The sequence below is a fragment of the Engystomops pustulosus genome, chromosome 1 (genome assembly GCF_040894005.1).
Source record: "Engystomops pustulosus chromosome 1, aEngPut4.maternal, whole genome shotgun sequence".
Classification (NCBI taxonomy): domain Eukaryota; kingdom Metazoa; phylum Chordata; class Amphibia; order Anura; family Leptodactylidae; genus Engystomops; species Engystomops pustulosus.
The window spans coordinates 157503854-157523355 of record NC_092411.1 but is presented as its reverse complement, the minus strand read 5'-3'; the positions used below and the strand labels follow the sequence as shown (position 1 = coordinate 157523355).

Here is a 19502-nt window from a genome sequence, read left to right as displayed (position 1 = left end):
GTTGTACTTACAAGCAGCTCGTTCAGCATACTATTTATTGCAGCCATTGTATAGTGGGGTGCTGCCTACAAGTTACACATACTTCCACCCCCTCCACCCACCCCAGCATTATGTTTTGTACAGGACAGCAGAACAGGGGCACATGTGAGACAAACAAAGCCCTCCAGATAAGGCAAGAGGCTATTTTAACATTGTGTAGTGCCAACTGTGTTTGGATCAAATATACTGTATATACTTGAGTATATGCAGAGCCGAATATAGGCCAAGGTACCCAATTGAACCAGCAAAAACCCCTGTAGTATACGGCCAGCCAGCCCCCCCCCCCGTAGTATACGACCAGCCAACCGCCCCCCCCCCCCCCCCCGTTAGTATACGGCCAGCCAGCCAGCCCCCCCCCTGTAGTATACGGCCAGCCAGCCCCCCCCCTGTAGTATACGGCCAGCCAGCCCCCCCCCTGTAGTATACGGCCAGCCAGCCCCCCCCCTGTAGTATACGGCCAGCCAGCCCCCCCCTGTAGTATACGGCCAGCCAGCCCCCCCCGTAGTATATAGCCAGCCAGCCAGTCCCCTGTAGTATATAGCCAGCCAGTCCCCTGTAGTATATAGCCAGCCAGTCCCCTGTAGTATATAGCCAGCCAGCCAGTCCCCTGTGGTATATAGCCAGCCAGCCAGTCCCCTGTAGTATATAGCCAGCCAGCCAGTCCCCTGTAGTATATAGCCAGCCAGCCAGTCCCCTGTGGTATATAGCCAGCCAGCCAGTCCCCTGTAGTATATAGCCAGCCAGCCAGTCCCCTGTAGTATATAGCCAGCCAGCCAGTCCCCTGTAGTATATAGCCAGCCAGCCAGTCCCCTGTAGTATATAGCCAGCCAGCCAGTCCCCTGTAGTATATAGCCAGCCAGCCAGTCCCCTGTAGTATATAGCCAGCCAGCCAGTCCCCTGTAGTATATAGCCAGCCAGCCAGTCCCCTGTAGTATATAGCCAGCCAGCCAGTCCCCTGTAGTATATAGCCAGCCAGCCAGTCCCCTGTAGTATATAGCCAGCCAGCCAGTCCCCTGTAGTATATAGCCAGCCAGCCAGTCCCCTGTAGTATATAGCCAGCCAGTCCCCTGTAGTATATAGCCAGCCAGTCCCCTGTAGTATATAGCCAGCCATACCCCAGTAGGATATAGCCACCAGCCCCCTGTAATATATAGTAATACTAAAACATGCGTCTTGCAAGGTATCTTAAAATAACTTCTACAAATAAACCATTAAGCTAAATGAAATAAATCTTCAACTTACCGGATGGTTTCAATAATTTCGTGTGCCGCATCATGATGCTTATCCTGCAGATGGAAAAAAATATATATAAAAAGAGAGAATACAGAGATATATTGCAAGCAATCAAATTCCAAAAATGCTACGTATATGAAGACATATCAAGGCTAATAATAAAATAATAATTCTTTATTTATATAGAACACAGATTACGCAGCGCTGCACAGAGCTTGGCAAATCAGTCCCTGTCCCCAATGAGGCTGCTCACAATCTAATCAACTCACCAGTATGTTTTGGAGTGCGGAAGGAAACCAGAGGACCTAAAGGAAACCCACGCAAACACGAAGAGAACATACAAACTCTTTGCAGATGTTGACCTTGGACTTGAACCCAGGTCCACAGCGCTGCAAGCCTGTAATGCTGACCCCTAAGCCTCGCTGCCCCAAGGCTAACAAAGCAGGCAGCAACAATGCTGTAACATTTGCAGAGCAGAAGATGACTCATCAACCCAAGGGAGGGTGAGGAGGAACTCACCAGCATGTAGAAGCTATATCATGAAAAGAGTCAGTGTTTAAAAAATATTTGGCCTTTACTGAATATAATAACACTTCGGACTGTCATCAAGCAAGTCAAAACATGAAAATTTGTTGGACATATGTGCCCTATAGTACATGGCTCCATGTAATGAGCCATAAACCCATACTGAAAGCTGACTTTAAGGACAATCGAGAAAGGAAAACCTGGGAGTTCAAACTGATGATGACCTTCCAGTCACTGACACAAGGCCTCAATAATGCACCTGGATTTATGGCTCATTACATGGACTCACTTCAATCCCCACAAGAGACTGGCTCCAGACCTCTGCCATCCTAGAGCCCCCCCCCCCCCCCCCCTCCATCACCCATCTCTGTATAACATAACCTCCAGTTTATCTTAATTGAGTCTCACCATATGTACTAATTAGCTTAGGGTAACATCCCTCAAATGTTGTGTTTTTCTCTCAGTGCGTCATTTGTATCCATGCCTGAAGAAGGGGCATGTGTGCCCTTAAAGCTTGCACCAAATATAATTTTTCTGGTTAGCCAATAAAGGTATCATTCCTTAAGCACTTTTGTAGTTTTTACACAAAAGTATTTACATCAGAGTTTTGATTTTTCCTGGCTAACAAGGTACATCAACAATTTTCTCAACATACTATGACAATGGGAGATCTGCCTAGTGATGTTTCTGGATGCAGGACTATCAATTACAGTGAAGGGGGTGTTCTAGGCATGGAGAACATGACTTTAGTGCTAAATGTTCCGCCTCTTCTGACTTTATACAACAAATTCACATGCGACTTCAAAGCTGATTTTCTGGATGATGCCACCACACCAGGCCATGAAAGACATGATCTTGAAGGTGTTAACGGGAACCTACCACCACAAATCTACCTATAAAAGGTAGATCGGGTGGTAGGTGGATCAATGGGACGTGAGGATAGCCCTTTTAAGGGCTACTCCTCACGTCCCAGCACTTTTTTAGTAACTTTTATTAGACTTTTATGCAAATTTTATTATGCGGCTACTGGGGCGTGGAGTAGCCGCTTTTCTCCTCCTGCTAAACATCTTCGGCGCGTAGCTGCGCGCCCTCGTCCGACGATCCTGCAGTCTGCGTAGAACAGCACGCCCGCGCCTGCACGTTCACCGCTGCGAAGCCGGGGCAGCACAGGCGCGGGCCTGCTGTTCTGCGCATGTGCAGACTGCAGGATCGTCGGACGTGGGCGCGCAGCTACGCCGCAGCTGCGCCATGTAACCTCAGATGCGGCTACTCCATGCCCCAAGTAGCCGCATAATAAAATTTGCATAAAAGTCTAATAAAAGTTACTAAAAAAGTGCGGGGACGTGAGGAGTAGCTTTTCCAAACACTTTCCCAAATCAAAAATAAAAATGAAAAATACAAGAGACTCAAATGTTTCTTTAAGCCCCTTATAAGGAGTGAAACGTGGGTTTATTTTTAAGACCACAATATGCAGAGAGGAAACAGTAAGTGTCTGCCAGGCAATGTAATATTGTGAGTGCTGTGTTCTTGCACCACTGCTCCCTAGAGTCAAGAATGTATAAACAGCTCGGATAGCGTCACACATAGCTGGAATAGCAGAGACATGAGGCTCATAACTGGACACGGTTACAGTTCACATCAGGGCAGGGAGCAGAAAACACAGAATTTCTACTTCACATAGCAAATAGGCCTCATGTGTCCTGGATCCAAAAAATAGGCTTCATGAGATGAAAGTAATAATCATATTATGCACTTATAAAATATACATATTATGTTAGCAGTTGTAAATCATTATTGCCATAATGCATCCTCTACCTAGACTTCTTAGGGGTGTTCCCTAGGACTATGCCCTAGACTAGTGATGGCAAACCTTTTGGAGTGCCCAAGCTACAACCAAAACCCACTTGTATGTCGCAAAGTGCCATCATGACAATTTAAAGAGAACCCGTCATGCAAAATCCCCCTAAACTAAATATATTTTCATAAACTGCCATTAGAGAGCATTGCCTCTATCCCTTTATTGTCCCTCTACATGTCTGTAAACCTAAGCAATGAGGTCCTAAAGCTGTATGCAAATGACCTGTGAAATGTCCAATGAAGCATTAGCATATTCAAGCTGTCCACCTTATTCATGAGTGGGAGGCACAGCCACACCCCCAGTGCATGACTGACAGCCTGTATAATGATGTGAGGCTGTATAATGATGTGCTTCCTGGTGCTGGTGGCCACACCCCCTGCAGCCTGTGTGTGCATGTGTGTGTGTTTAGGAGATATACAATAGCTCCAGGTAGCCATGTTACAGCAGAACATGTCAGATTCATGTGTAGCTGATGTCTGTGTCTCTCACCTGTGTATTAGGAGGGTGCAGCATGTCAGCAGATGCAGCAAACACACTAGCCATGCTTTACTATACATTACACACAGACATGAGCAGGGGGAGGAGAGGGGAGGGGTAACAGGGGTGACATCACTGCCTCTGACCATGTGACCAGCCTCATTTACATAGTAAAGAATAGATGATTTTACAATGAATAATGTATGAAATAACTAGATAAAGGCTGGGATGGGATCCTTGTGAGCTGCTCCAACAGGTAGTAGTGACAGGACTAGTGACACAGACCTGATGACAGGTGTCCTTTAAGCAGTAAATTTTTGATCCCTGCTGCATCACAGCTTTTAATCGTATTGGTGGCCTGAGTTCATCAATATAATAGAAAGATCATGGAGAAATTCGGATTGTAGCTTCCCTCCAGGGTGCCCTGAAGAGGAAGAATCAGGAGACCCAGAGCAGGAGCTCAAATGACAATCCATCTCTATCCACACCTTCTGGCTCCTCCTGTAGTTCTGGCAGCCAAGGATGTTGCTTTAAAATAGCGTTGAGCATGGCACGTCCTCGGCTGTCTTGGACTGCAGGAGGAAGCCTTGAGTATTAGCTGGCAAACTATGTGTTGGTGTGAAAACCTGGGTGTCCACAGAAAGGGCTCCGAGTGCCACCTCTGGCACCCGTGCCATAGGTTCGCCACCACTGCCCTAGGCATATATACGTAGCTGCAGTATCTTGCTACTCTAGGCGCTCCTTATGGTGACACCCACTGTACCTCTCTGTCACACAGGACTTCTCATTGACAGACACTGCATTGGGAGTGGCAGCACAAAACACAGGTACCAGTTCTCGAGAGGAGCTCAAATACAGAAGCATGGATGTAATGCACAGTACAAAAGCAAGAAGCAGAACTGCTAAATCACATGAGCATGCAAGGGTTTTCTACAAGGCAGTAAAGGCACATGGGCAACTGGTGTAAAAGGGTGGTCAACCCCTTTAAGTTTATAGTCGGCTTTAAATATCTTCTGTAAAGATCTACATGTAGGATATTCTATAGGTTTCCGAAACAATTATACTTTTTAGACTCATCTTCACAATACTTTACATAATAATACTGAACAACTCTATAAAGTATTTTCAATGTCTGAAATCTACCACTGCCCATTATCAAATGTAGGCAGATGGCATACTGTATAATTACATTTCTATTTATATAAATACATGGCTCATGGTACAGAGTCTCAGCCACAATATGAGTCACAGTCAAAAACCCCTAGAGCAGTGATGGCGAACCTTTTAGAGACCGAGTGCCCAAAATGCAGACCCACTTATTTATTGCAAAGTGCCAACACAGCAATTCTAGTATTAAATTATTAAAATCTTCTTGCTCCGTGCTATAACACAGCTTTCAAGGGTCCTGAGGACACCAATATCGTTGACAGAAGGTGGGAAAGTTCTGATTGCCATTGGAGCTTCCCTGAACATGAAAAATTGTGGGGCCAAGAGCAAGAGCTTCAATGGCTCCCATGATAATCTGACCATGTCCTCACCTTCTCTTCTTGCAGTCTCAGGTAAACCAAGATGCTTCACGTTTTGGGCTACTGGGCCTGCAGGAGGATCCTCCAAGTCCTGTATCGTGAATTCTGTGCTGGGACAACAGCCTGAGTGCCCACTGAGAGGGCTCAGAGTGCCACCTCTGGCACCTGTGCCATAGGTTCGCCACCACTGCCCTAGTGCATATAAAAGTCTCACATTGTATAGTCTCCTAAGCCATCAGCACTAGCTACCCTATATACTTGAGTATAAGCTGAGGCACCTAATTTTGCAAACAAAAACTGTTGACTCGTGTATAGGCCGAGGGTGGGAAATGCATTGGTCACAGCCCCTAGTATACAGCCAGTCGTTTTAAATTTTAATTTTTTTTTTCTTTAACTTTTACAGGTTGGCTTGAACAAGCGATGCTCTGATCGCTTGTTCAAGCTCTTATTCCTATAACACCGTATAAGCCCACATTCACATCAACGTATGGGGGACGTATATACAGTGTATATACGTCCCCCCATCCACCGCAATGGCCTCGCGGCACCATACGGGAGCGGCCCTATGTTACTCTATGGAGAGGGACTGGGGTGAGCGGCGGTCTCCCTAGCGCCGATGTATGCCCGGTGTACTACGGTACAGCAGGCATACATCCTGTGAACATGGCCTAATACAGATGTATTACACTGTTATGCAACACACGGAGCATGCTCCGTGTGTTACAGCCGAGGCCTGCTAAGAGGCAGGACCTGGTTAGCGGAGCAGATCGTGCAATCCCACGGCACTGGCAGACCCTGGGGCTGCCATCGGAACCACGTACCCCCCTGGTAATCAGAACATATGGCCCTAGCATCCAGCTGCTGTCACTCCTCCTCCGAGTGAAATTGGTGAAAAACCGCATTTGCTGCGTTTTCTTGTGGACTTGGAATTTCAGGCTTTCACTGTCCACCACAAATGACATGTCTACTATGTTCATTGGGTTGGTGCATACACGGAAATACCATAATGTTTTCATACATTTACAAAAATAATTTTTTTTTTGCCATCTTTTGGCGCTAGTAGATTTTTTTTTATATATGAGTATACAGAGATGTGGGTGGTGTCATTTTTTTACTTTGGGCGCTATTTTCCGTTACGGGGTTGAACACAGTGAAAAAACTATTATATTTTGATAGATTTGGGTCACTGTGATACCTAATGTGTTTATGATTTTTACTGTTTATATTTATATCAGTTCTAGGGAAAGGGAGATTTGAATGTTTTTTTATTATTAAAAAATATATATTATTATTTACTATAGAATGGCAGTATATGGGGATTTTCCTCAATCATTACGTGCTAATCGCATATTGTAATGAAAGGGTTAAAACGAGACAGTCTTGGGAAGACCCGAGGCTGTCATGGCAACGGATCGTCGCTCCCCCATGAAGTCACAGGAAGCGACGATCCTCAACAAGATGGTGGCGCCCACGCACAACCATTTTTTAATGCCGCCGATCTGCGGGTTACCAGTAAGCCTTTACTGCATTATGCAGCCAAGACTTACCGGCTATGGAGAGGGCTCAGTCCGTGATCCCTCTCCATGCTCCATGATGTACTATTATGTCACATGTCGATAAGGGGTTAAAGGACATCTACCACCAAGATGAAGGATTGTAAACCAATTTGCATAATCTTAACAGCCTTTTTTGTAAAAACTAGGGAATAAGTACTTGCATATAAAAACTTGTCTTCTTGGGAATACCCCTTCAAGCTAAAGGGGTTTGACAGTATAGGTGGTTAAAGGGGGTCGAGCATTTCCCCAAATCTACTAGGAGTTCCAACGAACATATAATATGGTTGGCTCAGTCCTGCTGTAATATGTTGTGTTGCCAAGTATGGACTGCCTCCTCTCTGGATTATCACTGGAATAGAGACTGTTTGCCATACCTTTTCTGCTTGATAACTCCTGGATATACTTAATTACGTTTTGCGTTTACTGAGCATTCCATCTAATAAGGTTCAGTTGGCTTATTTATTGTGGGGTCGTAGCAGACCCATATGTTCAATGTCCTAAGTTTAATAATTCTTCATAAGTGTTCTCAATATTTTAGTTACAGCTACATGGGGTAAATCTCTCTACTCCCTAGTCCCCCACTTTTCTACACATACAGCAGGCCTGACAGATGGCTTGGACATCATCAATATGGTGATGGATGCGGATCTGGACACCACCACTGGAAGGTCTTCTGTCTCTTTTGCCAAAAAGCCTTAAGTTTAAACCTACACTTCGCGCTCTTCATCTATAGTGGATATGTAGCGTTCCACCTCTCAATATAACAGTATAGTTACCTCTCCCTAGCATATATCACAGACTGAACTATATATTTCTTTCACATAGATTGCTTGACATGCTGCCCGGATGCTCCATTGACACCTTCCTATGGTCCGACCACACACCCCTCTATGGATCACTAGAAGGATCCCCTTTCTCAGGACGGAAAGGTTCCTGGCAGCTCGACAATCATCTTCTAGATGACTCCGTGTGTGCTGAAGAGGTTGAATCCTCAATTCTAACAGCCTCTGACTGTTCCTCCTGGAACGACAACCCTCCCCCCTATATCTATATGGGATTCCCTTAAATGTAAACTACAATCTCTCTTTAGGTCTCATGCGGGCAGGCTGTAACGGCAGAGCACCCATAAACTGAAATCCTTTCTGCTTTCCCTGGCAGATAAGGAATATTTTAAGAAGTCTACTCCTTCAGGTCTTACAGGCCGAGATCTCTTCTCTACGACAGGAGATTCTCTCCATTCTAGATCAGAAATATCGCTGTTCGAGAGCTTCTTTGAATAGAGAGATAAATGTGGCGCTTGGCTAGCAATCCACCTATTCTCCCCAACCACTCATTTTTTACATAAACTCACCAGATAAGGGGTTGGTACATAAAGAATACCAGATATTGGACAAGTTCTCAAAATTTTTACTAAATTTAAATTTTATACAATATTTTGGGGACAGTGCCTTTGATCCTTCCCCTTCCTCGGCAGTGGACAATTATTTAGCAGCAAATTCTTTGCCCAGTATTTCTGCTAAGGACTCTTTAAATTCTGTAAATCTGAATTGCTGATCCTGCTCACCAAAGCTTTCAATACAATATTGGAGAATTGCCCCTTCCCAAACAAAGTCCTACAAGCATATATAACGGCAATACCTAAACCAAGGAAGGATCAGAATTTCCACCAGGGGTTCAAGCCCGCTCTTTCTTGGGTCTGGATGCTCATACACTCCCCAGAGCTAGCGATGTAATGAATGATAGTGGAATTTGCCCTCTAGTGGGCATAAGCACAGCAGGTATACCAGGTTTGTGGCTAATATCTCCAACCGGCATTCTCATATAAGCACTTATATCTACTCTCCAAACATTTGAAGAGCTCTATCTTAATAAAGATCCACCTAACCATACCATTTTACTATTACAGGCAGTCCCCGGGTTACATACAAGATAGGTTCTGTAGGTTTGTTCTTAAGTTGAGTTTGTATGTAAGTTGGAACCATATACTTTATAATTGTAACCCCAGTCAAAATTAGTTTTGGTCTCTGTGACAATTGGATTTTAAAAATGTTGGATTGTCATAAGAACCAGGATTAATAATAAATCTTAATTACAGGCACCATTGATAACTGTTATAGATGTTTATTGTAGCCTAGGACTAAAGTACAGTAAATTACAAAAATCCAGAGGCCCGTTTGTAACTAGGGGTCGTATGTAAGTCAGGTGTTCTTAAGTAGGGGACCGCATGTGTACGGTTTACTGTTGGCAAAGGAGACCGGGGATTGTAAGCCATATTATGCCTGGGAAAAAGCTCTCGGTAAAGAACTCTTTCTAGGTCAGTGGTCTACTGTGTTCACTCCAACACATGCTTTATCATCATCCTGTAGAATCCAAGAACTTCATTTGAAAATACTTTCACACTTGTACTGTGCACCAGTTAAACAGGCAAATTAACTCTCAGATTTCAGACCAATGCTGATGTTGCGAGGGCGACACAGGTATGATGCTACATATTTGGTGGAGTTGCCCCCTTATTACACCTTTTTAGCAGGATGTCAATCAACTTTACAATGCCTCATCTAACTTCCATGCAGTTTTAACACCAGAACAGGTTTTGCTCTCTGGTCTTCTAGGACCCATATCCAAATCAAGAAGGGATGAGGCACTTTCTTGTTGCAGGCTGCCAAACTATTCTGAAGTGTTGACGCTCCTCTGATCCTCTATCTAGGGCGGACTGGGTCTCTGCACTTTACCATCATATGAGAGCAGAAGAGCTGAAGGTGATAGATCAGGGGTAGGGAACCTATGGCTCGGGAGCCAGATGTGGCTCTTTTGTTGGCTGCATCTGGCTCTCAGGCAGATCTTTAATAAATAGTGATGGCTGCTGTGCCTCTTAGACTGATCACTGGATACAGGAAGCGATGTTACCGCTGCCTACATCCTTTGTCTGAATCTGAGTGGCAACCAGTCTTCACCAGAGCCCACAGCAAAGCAGCAGGTCGTTACACAGGTGCGACTTGTCCATGGTGGAAGCCAAGGTCGAGGTATAGGATCACTAGGCGGTCTCGTGGTCAGGAACAGGCAGGCGGTCAAGTCAGGCGGCAATGATGCGAGGTCGGGATGGACCAAGAGGTCAGGGCTGGCAGCAAAGGAGCAGAATCAGGAACAGGTCCAGGGTCACAACGGGAGGTCAACACTTAGGAAGGAAACACTGTGGAAAGCTTCCTTATAGAAGCACTAAGATCTGGGGGGAATGCTGGGAGCCACCGGTCTCTATAGGAACCCGGGAAGTGGGTTGCGCTAATCAACGCTGGCCAGACAGGAGCAGGAACATGGAGAGGTGAGTGAGCTCGGAAAGGGGCACCACCACGGACAGGGGCATGGGTGTGCCTGCGATCCGAGACGTAGATCGCAGGGGCACCCGTGACACTGGGACTACCTATCTACTTGGGGGCATGTGCATATTGTACGGCTCTTACGGAATAACTTTTAAAAATATGTGGGGTTCATGGCTCTCTCAGCCAAAAAGGTTCCTGACCCCTGTGATAGATGATAGTAGAGTCATGTTTTATAACATCTGGACGCCTTGGTTGACCTTCAGGAGTTCACCTTTTGCTAACTGGGTCTCCTTCGGAACTCTACCCTAAATTGGATTTGTGTCTCATTCTATTTTTCTTATGTTCTCTTCCCCGTACTAGTGTTCGATCCCACCCCCACATTCTAAGTCATCTATGTGTTGCATATCTGTCATATGTTTTGTCAGTAATTCTATTTCCTCCTTTTTTCTTTTCTTCAATATGGTCTGCATTTAGTTCAGTTGGATTCTATTATTCATCAGCGCAACAAACTAGAATTTTATGGCCTTATATTCTTTAATAAATGTATCGTGACTCTAAAATACCTAAAATTCCATTGTGCAATTGAAAATGTTTATTGAACACATTTCATATTTAGAATATCAGATTGCTAATGTGCAAATAGGCACTGCTGCTCTCTCATCAATGAGGTATCTGGGTTACCGATCACCTATCTTACAGGTAGGACATTAAAGAGGCAAAATAACCCCCTAATCCAAATATATTTTCATAAACTGGCATTAGAGAGCATTGCCTCTTTCCCTTCATGGTCCCTCTACATGCCTGTAAACTTAACCGGGCCCTTTCCTGTTTTTTTCATGTCCATTTTTCACTCCCCACCTTGAAAAATCTATAACTTTTTCATTTTTACATGTAAAGAGCTGTGTGAAGGCTTGTCTTCTGTGTAACAAATTGCACTTCATAGAGATGGTATTAAATATTCCATGCCATGTACTCGGAAGTGGGAAAAAAAATTCCAAATGCAGTGAAAATGGTGAAAAAACGCGTTTGTGCCTTTTTCTTGTGGGCTTGGATATTACGTCTTTCACTGAGCACCCCAAATGACATGTCTACTTTATTCTTTGGGTCGGTACGATTAAGGTTTTCATACATTTACAAAAATTAAAACCTCCTGTACAAAAATTATTTTTTTGATTTTGCCAACTTCTGGCACTAATAACTTTTTTATACTTTGGTGTACGGAGCTGTGGGTGGTGTCATTTTTTGCGAAATTTGATAATATTTTCAATGATATTTTTAGGACTGTACGACCTTTTGATCACTTTTTATAGTTTTTTATATTTTTCAAAATGGCAAAAAAGTGTCATTTTCGACTTTGGGCGCTATTTTCCGTTACCGGGGTTAAACGCATTCAAAAAACGTTATCATATTTTGATAGATCGCCATTTTCGGACTCATCGATACCTAATGTGTTTATGATTTTTACTGTTTATTTATATTTATGTCAGTTCTAGGGAAAGGGGGGTGATTTGAAATTGTAGGTTTTTTTATTATAATTTTTTTTTTTTACTTATTTTTATTTTTACTATTTTTCAGACTCCCTAGGGTACTTTAACCCAAGGTTGTCTGATCGATCCTATGATATACTGCCATATATGGGGATTTTCCTCCTCATTCATTACAATGTACTATGGCGGTCCCAGGTATCTTTTTGAGGCTGCCGGCAGCCATCGCTGTGGATCTGGATCATCAGGTGCATCTGGATCATCTCCTACCCAAACACATAAGTATTCAGACTAAAATGCTTGCATTGGTGAAGTAGCAACATGGGTTTAACCTTAACCTGCAAACAGGCTGCGTCCTTAAGGGGTTAAGGCTCGCAACTTTTTTTTGAAATTTGACCAGTGTCTCTTCCTGTGGTAATAACTTTTGAACACTGTTTTTTCCCCACATGTTGTACTTCATTTTAGTGGTAAATTTTGGCTGATAAGTTTTGCGTTTATTTACAAAAAAAAGAAAAAAATTATGAATTTTTAGAAAAATTTGCCATTTTCGAAATTCAAAATCACCGCGTTTTCAGGCAGATAGATTTACCACCTAAATAACTTGCAGAATAACATTTCCCATTTGTCTACTTTTCATTTTCATAATTTTTTAAATGTTTGGATAATTTATTTTGACGTCACGCGGCCTACAAATCGAATAGCGATTTTCCGTATTTTCGGAATTGACTATTTTGGGGATAAATACTGTTTGAAATCAAATTTTACATATTTAGCAACAAAACCCCCTATATAACCAACCCATTTTCATATCTGCACCCCACAAACTATCAGAAACAGCACTTACAAAAATTGTTAACCCCTTGAGATCTTCATAGTAATTGAATCAAAATGGCGGTGAAATTTAGAATGGTCAAATTTTGTCGGTTATACGTTCATTTAGCCCTAAAATTTACACATTTCCAAAAGATAAAAAGAAAACTCAACATAAAATTTGTTCTACAATTTCGCCTGAGTGCAGCGACCCCCCACATGTGGACATTACTTGTGTTATGGGGGCACAGCGAGGCGCAGAAGGGAAGGAGCACCCTGCAGCTGCCAGGATTTTAGTTTTCTCGTTGCCCCTTTTGAAGGCTATAAAATGTTCGCTTTTCCGTTATTGGGGCCATGTGACGGCATTTTTTTTGCGGGACGAGATGCTTTTTCCAGTGTTACCATTTTGGGGTTGGTATCACCTATTGTTGAAAATTTTGGAACTTTTTTTTGAGGTCATGAGTAGAAAAGCATCAATTCTGTACTGGATTTTTTACTTTTTTTTTTTTCGTGTTCACCGTATAGCCTAATAATCCTGTTATCTTTATTCTATGGGTCGATACGATTACGGGGATACCAGACATGAATATTTTTTCTTATGTTTTACTAAATTTGCCAAATAAACCCCTAATGTGGGGAAAAATCTATCATTTTTGCATCGCTGTCTTCCAAGTGGCATAACATTGTTACGTTTTTGGCTACAGAGCTGGTTGATGGCTTGTTTTTTGCGGGACATGTTGTTCTTTGCAACAATATCATTCTGGAGTACATATGTTTTGTTGATCACTTTTTATTGCATTTTTAGTGGGATATAATAGGTAAAAATCATAATTTTTGGCGGGTTTTTGACGTTTTTTTTACGGCGTTCATCATATGGGTTCAATAGTTATTTAGTTTTATTCTACGGATTGTTACGGACGCGGTGATACTATATATGTGGGGTTTGTGTTATGATTTAGACTTTTTTTTTTAGTTATATGTCTCTTTATATGTTTTGGGGCTTATGGGCATTTTTAGTGATTTATAAAGTAATTTTTTATTGAAAAACATTATTTTGTACATTTTTTACATGATCCACCATGGGATATGAACAAGCAATCATCTAATTGCTTGTTCTTGATAATACTCTGCAATACTAATGTATTGCAGGGTATTATCAGTGCCAGCCTATGCAGATGCATAGGCTGACACTTTGCCTTTAAGATGACGTCACAGACGCCATCTTAAAGGTAAACCCTCCAGGCTTCTCTGGGGTCCCGATCGGACCCCAGAGGAGCCAAAACAGCGATCGGCCCCCCCGAAAACGGTGCGGGGGGGGCGATTGTGGGGTAAAGACCCCCAGAAGGCAAGTTAAATGCCGCGGCCGCGTTGACCGCGGCATTTAACGGGTTAAACACCCGCGATCGGAGCCCACTCCGACCGCAGGTGTTAGCCGGGGATGTCAGCGGTAAATTACCGCTGAAATCCCGCGGCTAACGATGCCGGTTCGGCTGCTATGCAGCGCTGAACCGGCATCGGCTCTGCGCCGTAGCTGTACTGCGCTGAGCGCTAATCGTCGGAAGCTGCGCAGTACAGCTACGCAGTACAGAGCGCTAAGGGGTTAAAGGCAAAACATATGTTGCTAATGAACATAGTTTACACACAATGAAAATAAGACCTAGTGCAATTTGTTTCAAGGTTAAAAATATAAGTCCTTCCACTGAAGAAATTTATAGTTTGGAGTTTTTCAGACTCCATTTTTATTAGAATCCCCAATCTCAATAGCACTTGCGTTCAATGAGCACTTCTTGTCCAGGTAGCTGACTCGGAGCGCATTTGTCAGTGATTTTATCCCATGTCACCACCTCTTGCAGTATCTAAATGATCTACCAATGCTAATGTACAGTGTGTGTGTGGGGGGGGGGGGGGGGGGGGGATCTGTAGCAATGATTGGCGCCTGATCATAATATAAAAACTTATAAACCGCATAATGGAAAATAGCGCCCAAATGTACGAAATGCAACTTTTACACAACATAAAAAAAAAAACTGTAATAAAAAGTGATCAAAAGGTTGCATAGTTCTCAAAATGACACCTCACACAGCTCTGTACACCGAAGTAAGAAAAAGTCATTAGCGTCAGCAGATGGAAAAACATTTTTTTTTTGTACACATAGTTTTAATTTGTGAAAATGAATTAAAACACAATAAAAAGAATTTATAAATTTGGTATGACCATGATCTTACCGAACCCAAGATTGAAGTAGACATATAGTTTGGAGCTTACAGTGAAAGTCTTAAAGAGGACCTGTCACCCTGGAAAACCCACCCACCAAATGTGCCCCCCATAATCCTCCCCCCAGCCCCTTTCTCCCTAGCCATTTTTATTTGAAATTTATGTGCAGTAAATTTATTTAAACGGATCCGACCTCTTACTAAATAAGAGGTCGGATCATGTATCCGGCGCCCTGGAAGTCGGCCTTATTCATTAGGGGGCTGGCCGACACAACCCCAGCACGCCCCCGCCAGCGGTCACATTGTAGGAGAAGCTAGGATTTTTGAAGGTGGGAGCAATAGATGTGCAAAAAAAAAAACTCTGGGTCCTTAAAGGTCTAAGAAATGGAGATACTTCACTGTGCATGAGAGGAGGGAGCTAGTGAAACTCTTTACACTTGCACAATGGTACCTGACAGCAACTAAGGGAAACTTTGGAGAGATGGGGTTTGGTCTGAGTGGTAAGTTTGCTAAGAGGAAAACTTAGTTTGTTCCTTTCTTTTTTCAAATTATAACCATTGAAAAGTGTAGTCACATGTAAATATGCGATTCTGCTATTTATCGGTGACTTGATTACTCCTGTTATATTTTTTAAATGCAGCTCTTGTATGTGTAAGTGCTGTGTGTCCTGCGAGCCAGTTAATTGTTTGTTCATAACAACAACAAAATAAATTTTAAATAAAAAGGGATATTCATGCAAATTGTAGGCTCATAATAAATCGGTTTAAAAGACAAAAAAAACCAAAAAAAAAAAAAAAAAAACCACAGACGTACAATTATTTGAACAACGGACATATCTGCAGGTCAGCGGCTGCACCAATCTGCTCATCACTGTGGTCAGCATTAGATTTTCTACCAGCAGCAGCTTTGGCAGACAAGATTTCCCTGAACTTCTATTAGCAAGAGTGGGAGGATGAAGAGAATACAGGCGGGGTGCATCGTGACTTACGCAGCAGCCATGCTCAGTCATAGACTGCTGCAGGTGACATTGGCATCAGGGACAAATGACTCACAAGGCGTTTCTGATTGTGCCTGACTAATCTCCTATGTAACTACTTAACCCTTCACAACTACACCAGTTATGGCTACAAAACGGATACATTCAAAGTACAAAGGAAATACTAAGTTTATATTAGTGTAACTACAGTTAGGAGCCATAAGGGTCTCCCCTTACAACAAACAATCCTATGAATAGCATGGACATGTTAATTTTTTGTGCTGAAAATTCCCTACTTAGCTTTTATTCGGGTATATAAAAAAAAAAAAAATAAAAACCGACTTCTCACCATTCTAATTGCCCGGGCAGCTCCTCTTCTATCTTCATGTTCGCAGCAGGTCCGCAACTGCTCCCTGGACAGCGCCTCTTTTTTCTTAATGCCGGCGCCAAGTCCACGACATTTACGTTGCCAGTTATGCGCCGGAGCTGTCGCAGACCTGGCGCTGGCATGAAGATAGAAGAGAAGCTGCCCAGGCCGTCGGAATGGTGAGTACCGAGTTTATTTTTTGGGGGGCTGGCAAGCCATACACCACACTGGGATGGCATCCCATATACTACAGTGGGATGGCTGGCTATATACTGTGGCTGTGACCAATGCATTTCCTACCCTAGGCTGATACTCCAGTCAATAGGTTTTTCCAGTTTTGGGTGTTAAAAAAGCGGTCTTGGCTTATACTCGGGTCAGCTTATACAGTATATACAGTAAGACATTACATAACATTGTCAGAACAAACAATAGGAGAGAGAGCCCTACTCAGCAGATCTAAAAGAAGACCTGTCACCAGACTTTGACCACTCTGACTAACAATGCCTTCTGAGAAAGGGTTTGAAGTACTCCCCTCATCACCTCAAATTAGCTGCCAATGGGGTTTTTACGATAATCAAATTAACTTTTCTAACTAATGTCTTCTGCCTTTAACGCTCTCTCCTGGGCTGCCAGTGAGCCACGCTCCCATATTTTAACTGACAGCACTGCCTTGCATTACATTACATTCATGTCATGTGACCAGAGTGACATCTCAGGTCCTTTAGCCTCCTAACATTAGCAATCTGTACGCATACTTTACTGTAATGTAGATATCTGATATGAAATCCATGGAGGCTGCAGTGATTCCATGTCAGATACTAGACTGGGTACATTCTGCAAATGTAAAGGGTACAGGAACTTTTATGACCTCACCCTGGTCATATGACATTAACTGCTGAATAGTAAGGAGGCATAAGGCATGGGGAGGAGTAGAAGGAAGGGTCATCCAATCAAGTAATATATGATAACATTGATTTATGGGGGATAAAAGAAGAGTGCCAGTTAGTTAATAGGTATTTATGGGAACCTGCCACTAGCGGTATATGTGAAAATGTGGCGACAGGTTCCCTTTAAAATCTTTGAGGAATAAGGGGTGACACAGGAGGCTATTTAAAGGTATCAGAATAAATAATGATGCTTGAGCCAGTCACCAGCAATGAAAATATATTTATGAGTTTAAGTTGTAATATAGAAAGCCGTGGATAGGGTGTGCCCAACATATGCCAACATTACTACACAAACAAAACTAGTGCCTTAAAGGAAACCTACCACCACAAATCTACCTATAAAGGTAGATCGGTTGGTAGGTGAATCAATGGGACGTGAGGATAGCCCTTTTAAGGGCTAATCCTCACGTCCCCGCAATGTTTTATAAACTTTTATTACTTATATATGTTAATTTACTTATGCGGCTACCGGGGCGTGGAGTAGCCGCATCTGAGGTTACACGAGGCGGCTACTCCACGCCCCGGTAGCCACATTACCCCTCCTACTCACCATGTTCGGCGCGCAGCTACTCGTAGCTGCGCGCCCTCGTCCGCCGATCCTGCCGTCTGCGCATGCGCAGAACAGCAGGCCCGCGCCTGCGCGGTCACTGCTCTGAAGCCGGGGCTGCGCAGGCGCGGGCCTGCTGTTCTGCGCATGCGCAGACGGCAGGATCGGCGGACGAGGGCGCGCAGCTACGAGCAGCTGCGCGCCGAACATGGTGAGTAGGAGGGGTAATGTGGCTACCGGGGCGTGGAGTAGCCGCCTCGTGTAACCTCAGATGCGGCTACTCCACGCCCCGGTAGCCGCATAAGTAAATTAACATATATAAGTAATAAAAGTTTATAAATCAGTGCGGGGACGTGAGGATTAGCCCTTAAAAGGGCTATCCTCACGTCCCATTGATTCACCTACCACCCGATCTACCTTTATAGGTAGATTTGTGGTGGTAGGTGCCCTTTAACAAGTTTACCAAGAAAACAGAAGCAACAGCAGACACATTAACCAAATCTACATGTTTCATTATTGGTCAGATACGAAGACTAAAGTCAAAGTCAGCACATGCTAGGGACACCAGTATTTACAAGCCCCCTTTCCATAGAACTTCAATAATGTATGAAAACTACACAGGCAACCAGGCGTCGTTGCTTCTGCGACTCATGGACTGGCACCATCACTCTACCTCTAAACAATGGGTGTCGCTGGAACAGGCATTTTCCCCAATACTCCTTAGTCTACTCCCGTAGATAACTTCGGAACTTGTCTTCTCCATTAACCCCCAAGGCAATTCTTAAGAGATGCCTTATAGGTGTGGAGATCACTGATCTCTAGAGGGATACTGCCCCGGCAATTTGGCCCTCTCACACCAATATTTCAAACCCTGTGTTACTCCCAGGCATGTCTAAATTGTCCTTCTTGAGGATCCCAGATTGTATGAAGGCTTGCAGGGTGCACCTCTACCCTGTTAGCGATTTCCATCCACGCCAGGATAGACCCATACCGTGAAGGTTTGAGCGCTGCTCCAGCATTTGATACCTCCCTCACATGCTTTGAGGGCTTGTTCCGTTTAACCTTTCCACCAGCTCATCTCCCTCCTATCTTAGGTACCAGAGAACTCCCATTTGAAGCTGGGAGCATGAGCTGGGCAAACCCTTAACAGAGGATTACTGGCAGTGCTTTTTCCTCTTCACTCAAACTGTCGTCGGCCTACACATCTGGTGGATATGGGACAAACTCAAACAGCTCTGAGATCAGGTATCTGCAATTTATGTGAAAATCACTGGTAAACAGGTGAAAACGCTGCACCAACTATCCATCCATATCTGAATGGGTCCAGGAGAGGTTGGGTTTGTCTCACATGGAGGAGCTGGCAGCAATGAAGCCAGAAACCCACAAGAGATACTTGCAGGTGTGGAGACCTTGGATGGCGTTCAATTTCTCCAGAGAATTTAGGGATCGGCAAGCCAGGCTTTCTTTGAATCCCTGTTTTTACACCCTTTACTTGTCTGTTCTTTCCCTTTCCCCAATTTGTTTCCCCGTTCCTCTATGTGTGTGACCTCCGCTCTTGTAACTAAACAAGGCATGAAGACAGAAGACCTCTCAAGTAGGGCGCATTGAGACCATAGTTAGAGACCGT

General features: G+C 43.7%; 1 protein-coding gene across 2 annotated transcripts in view; it reads right to left on the bottom strand.

The window, feature by feature from the left end:
* Positions 1-19502, bottom strand: part of DOT1L (DOT1 like histone lysine methyltransferase) — a 113522-nt gene that overhangs the window by 78747 nt on the left and 15273 nt on the right. For both annotated transcript variants that reach the window (XM_072112841.1, XM_072112846.1), the window contains exon 2: positions 1282-1325. In XM_072112841.1, coding sequence (XP_071968942.1) covers positions 1282-1325 — 44 coding nt within the window. The remainder of the gene's footprint in view (positions 1-1281; positions 1326-19502) is intronic.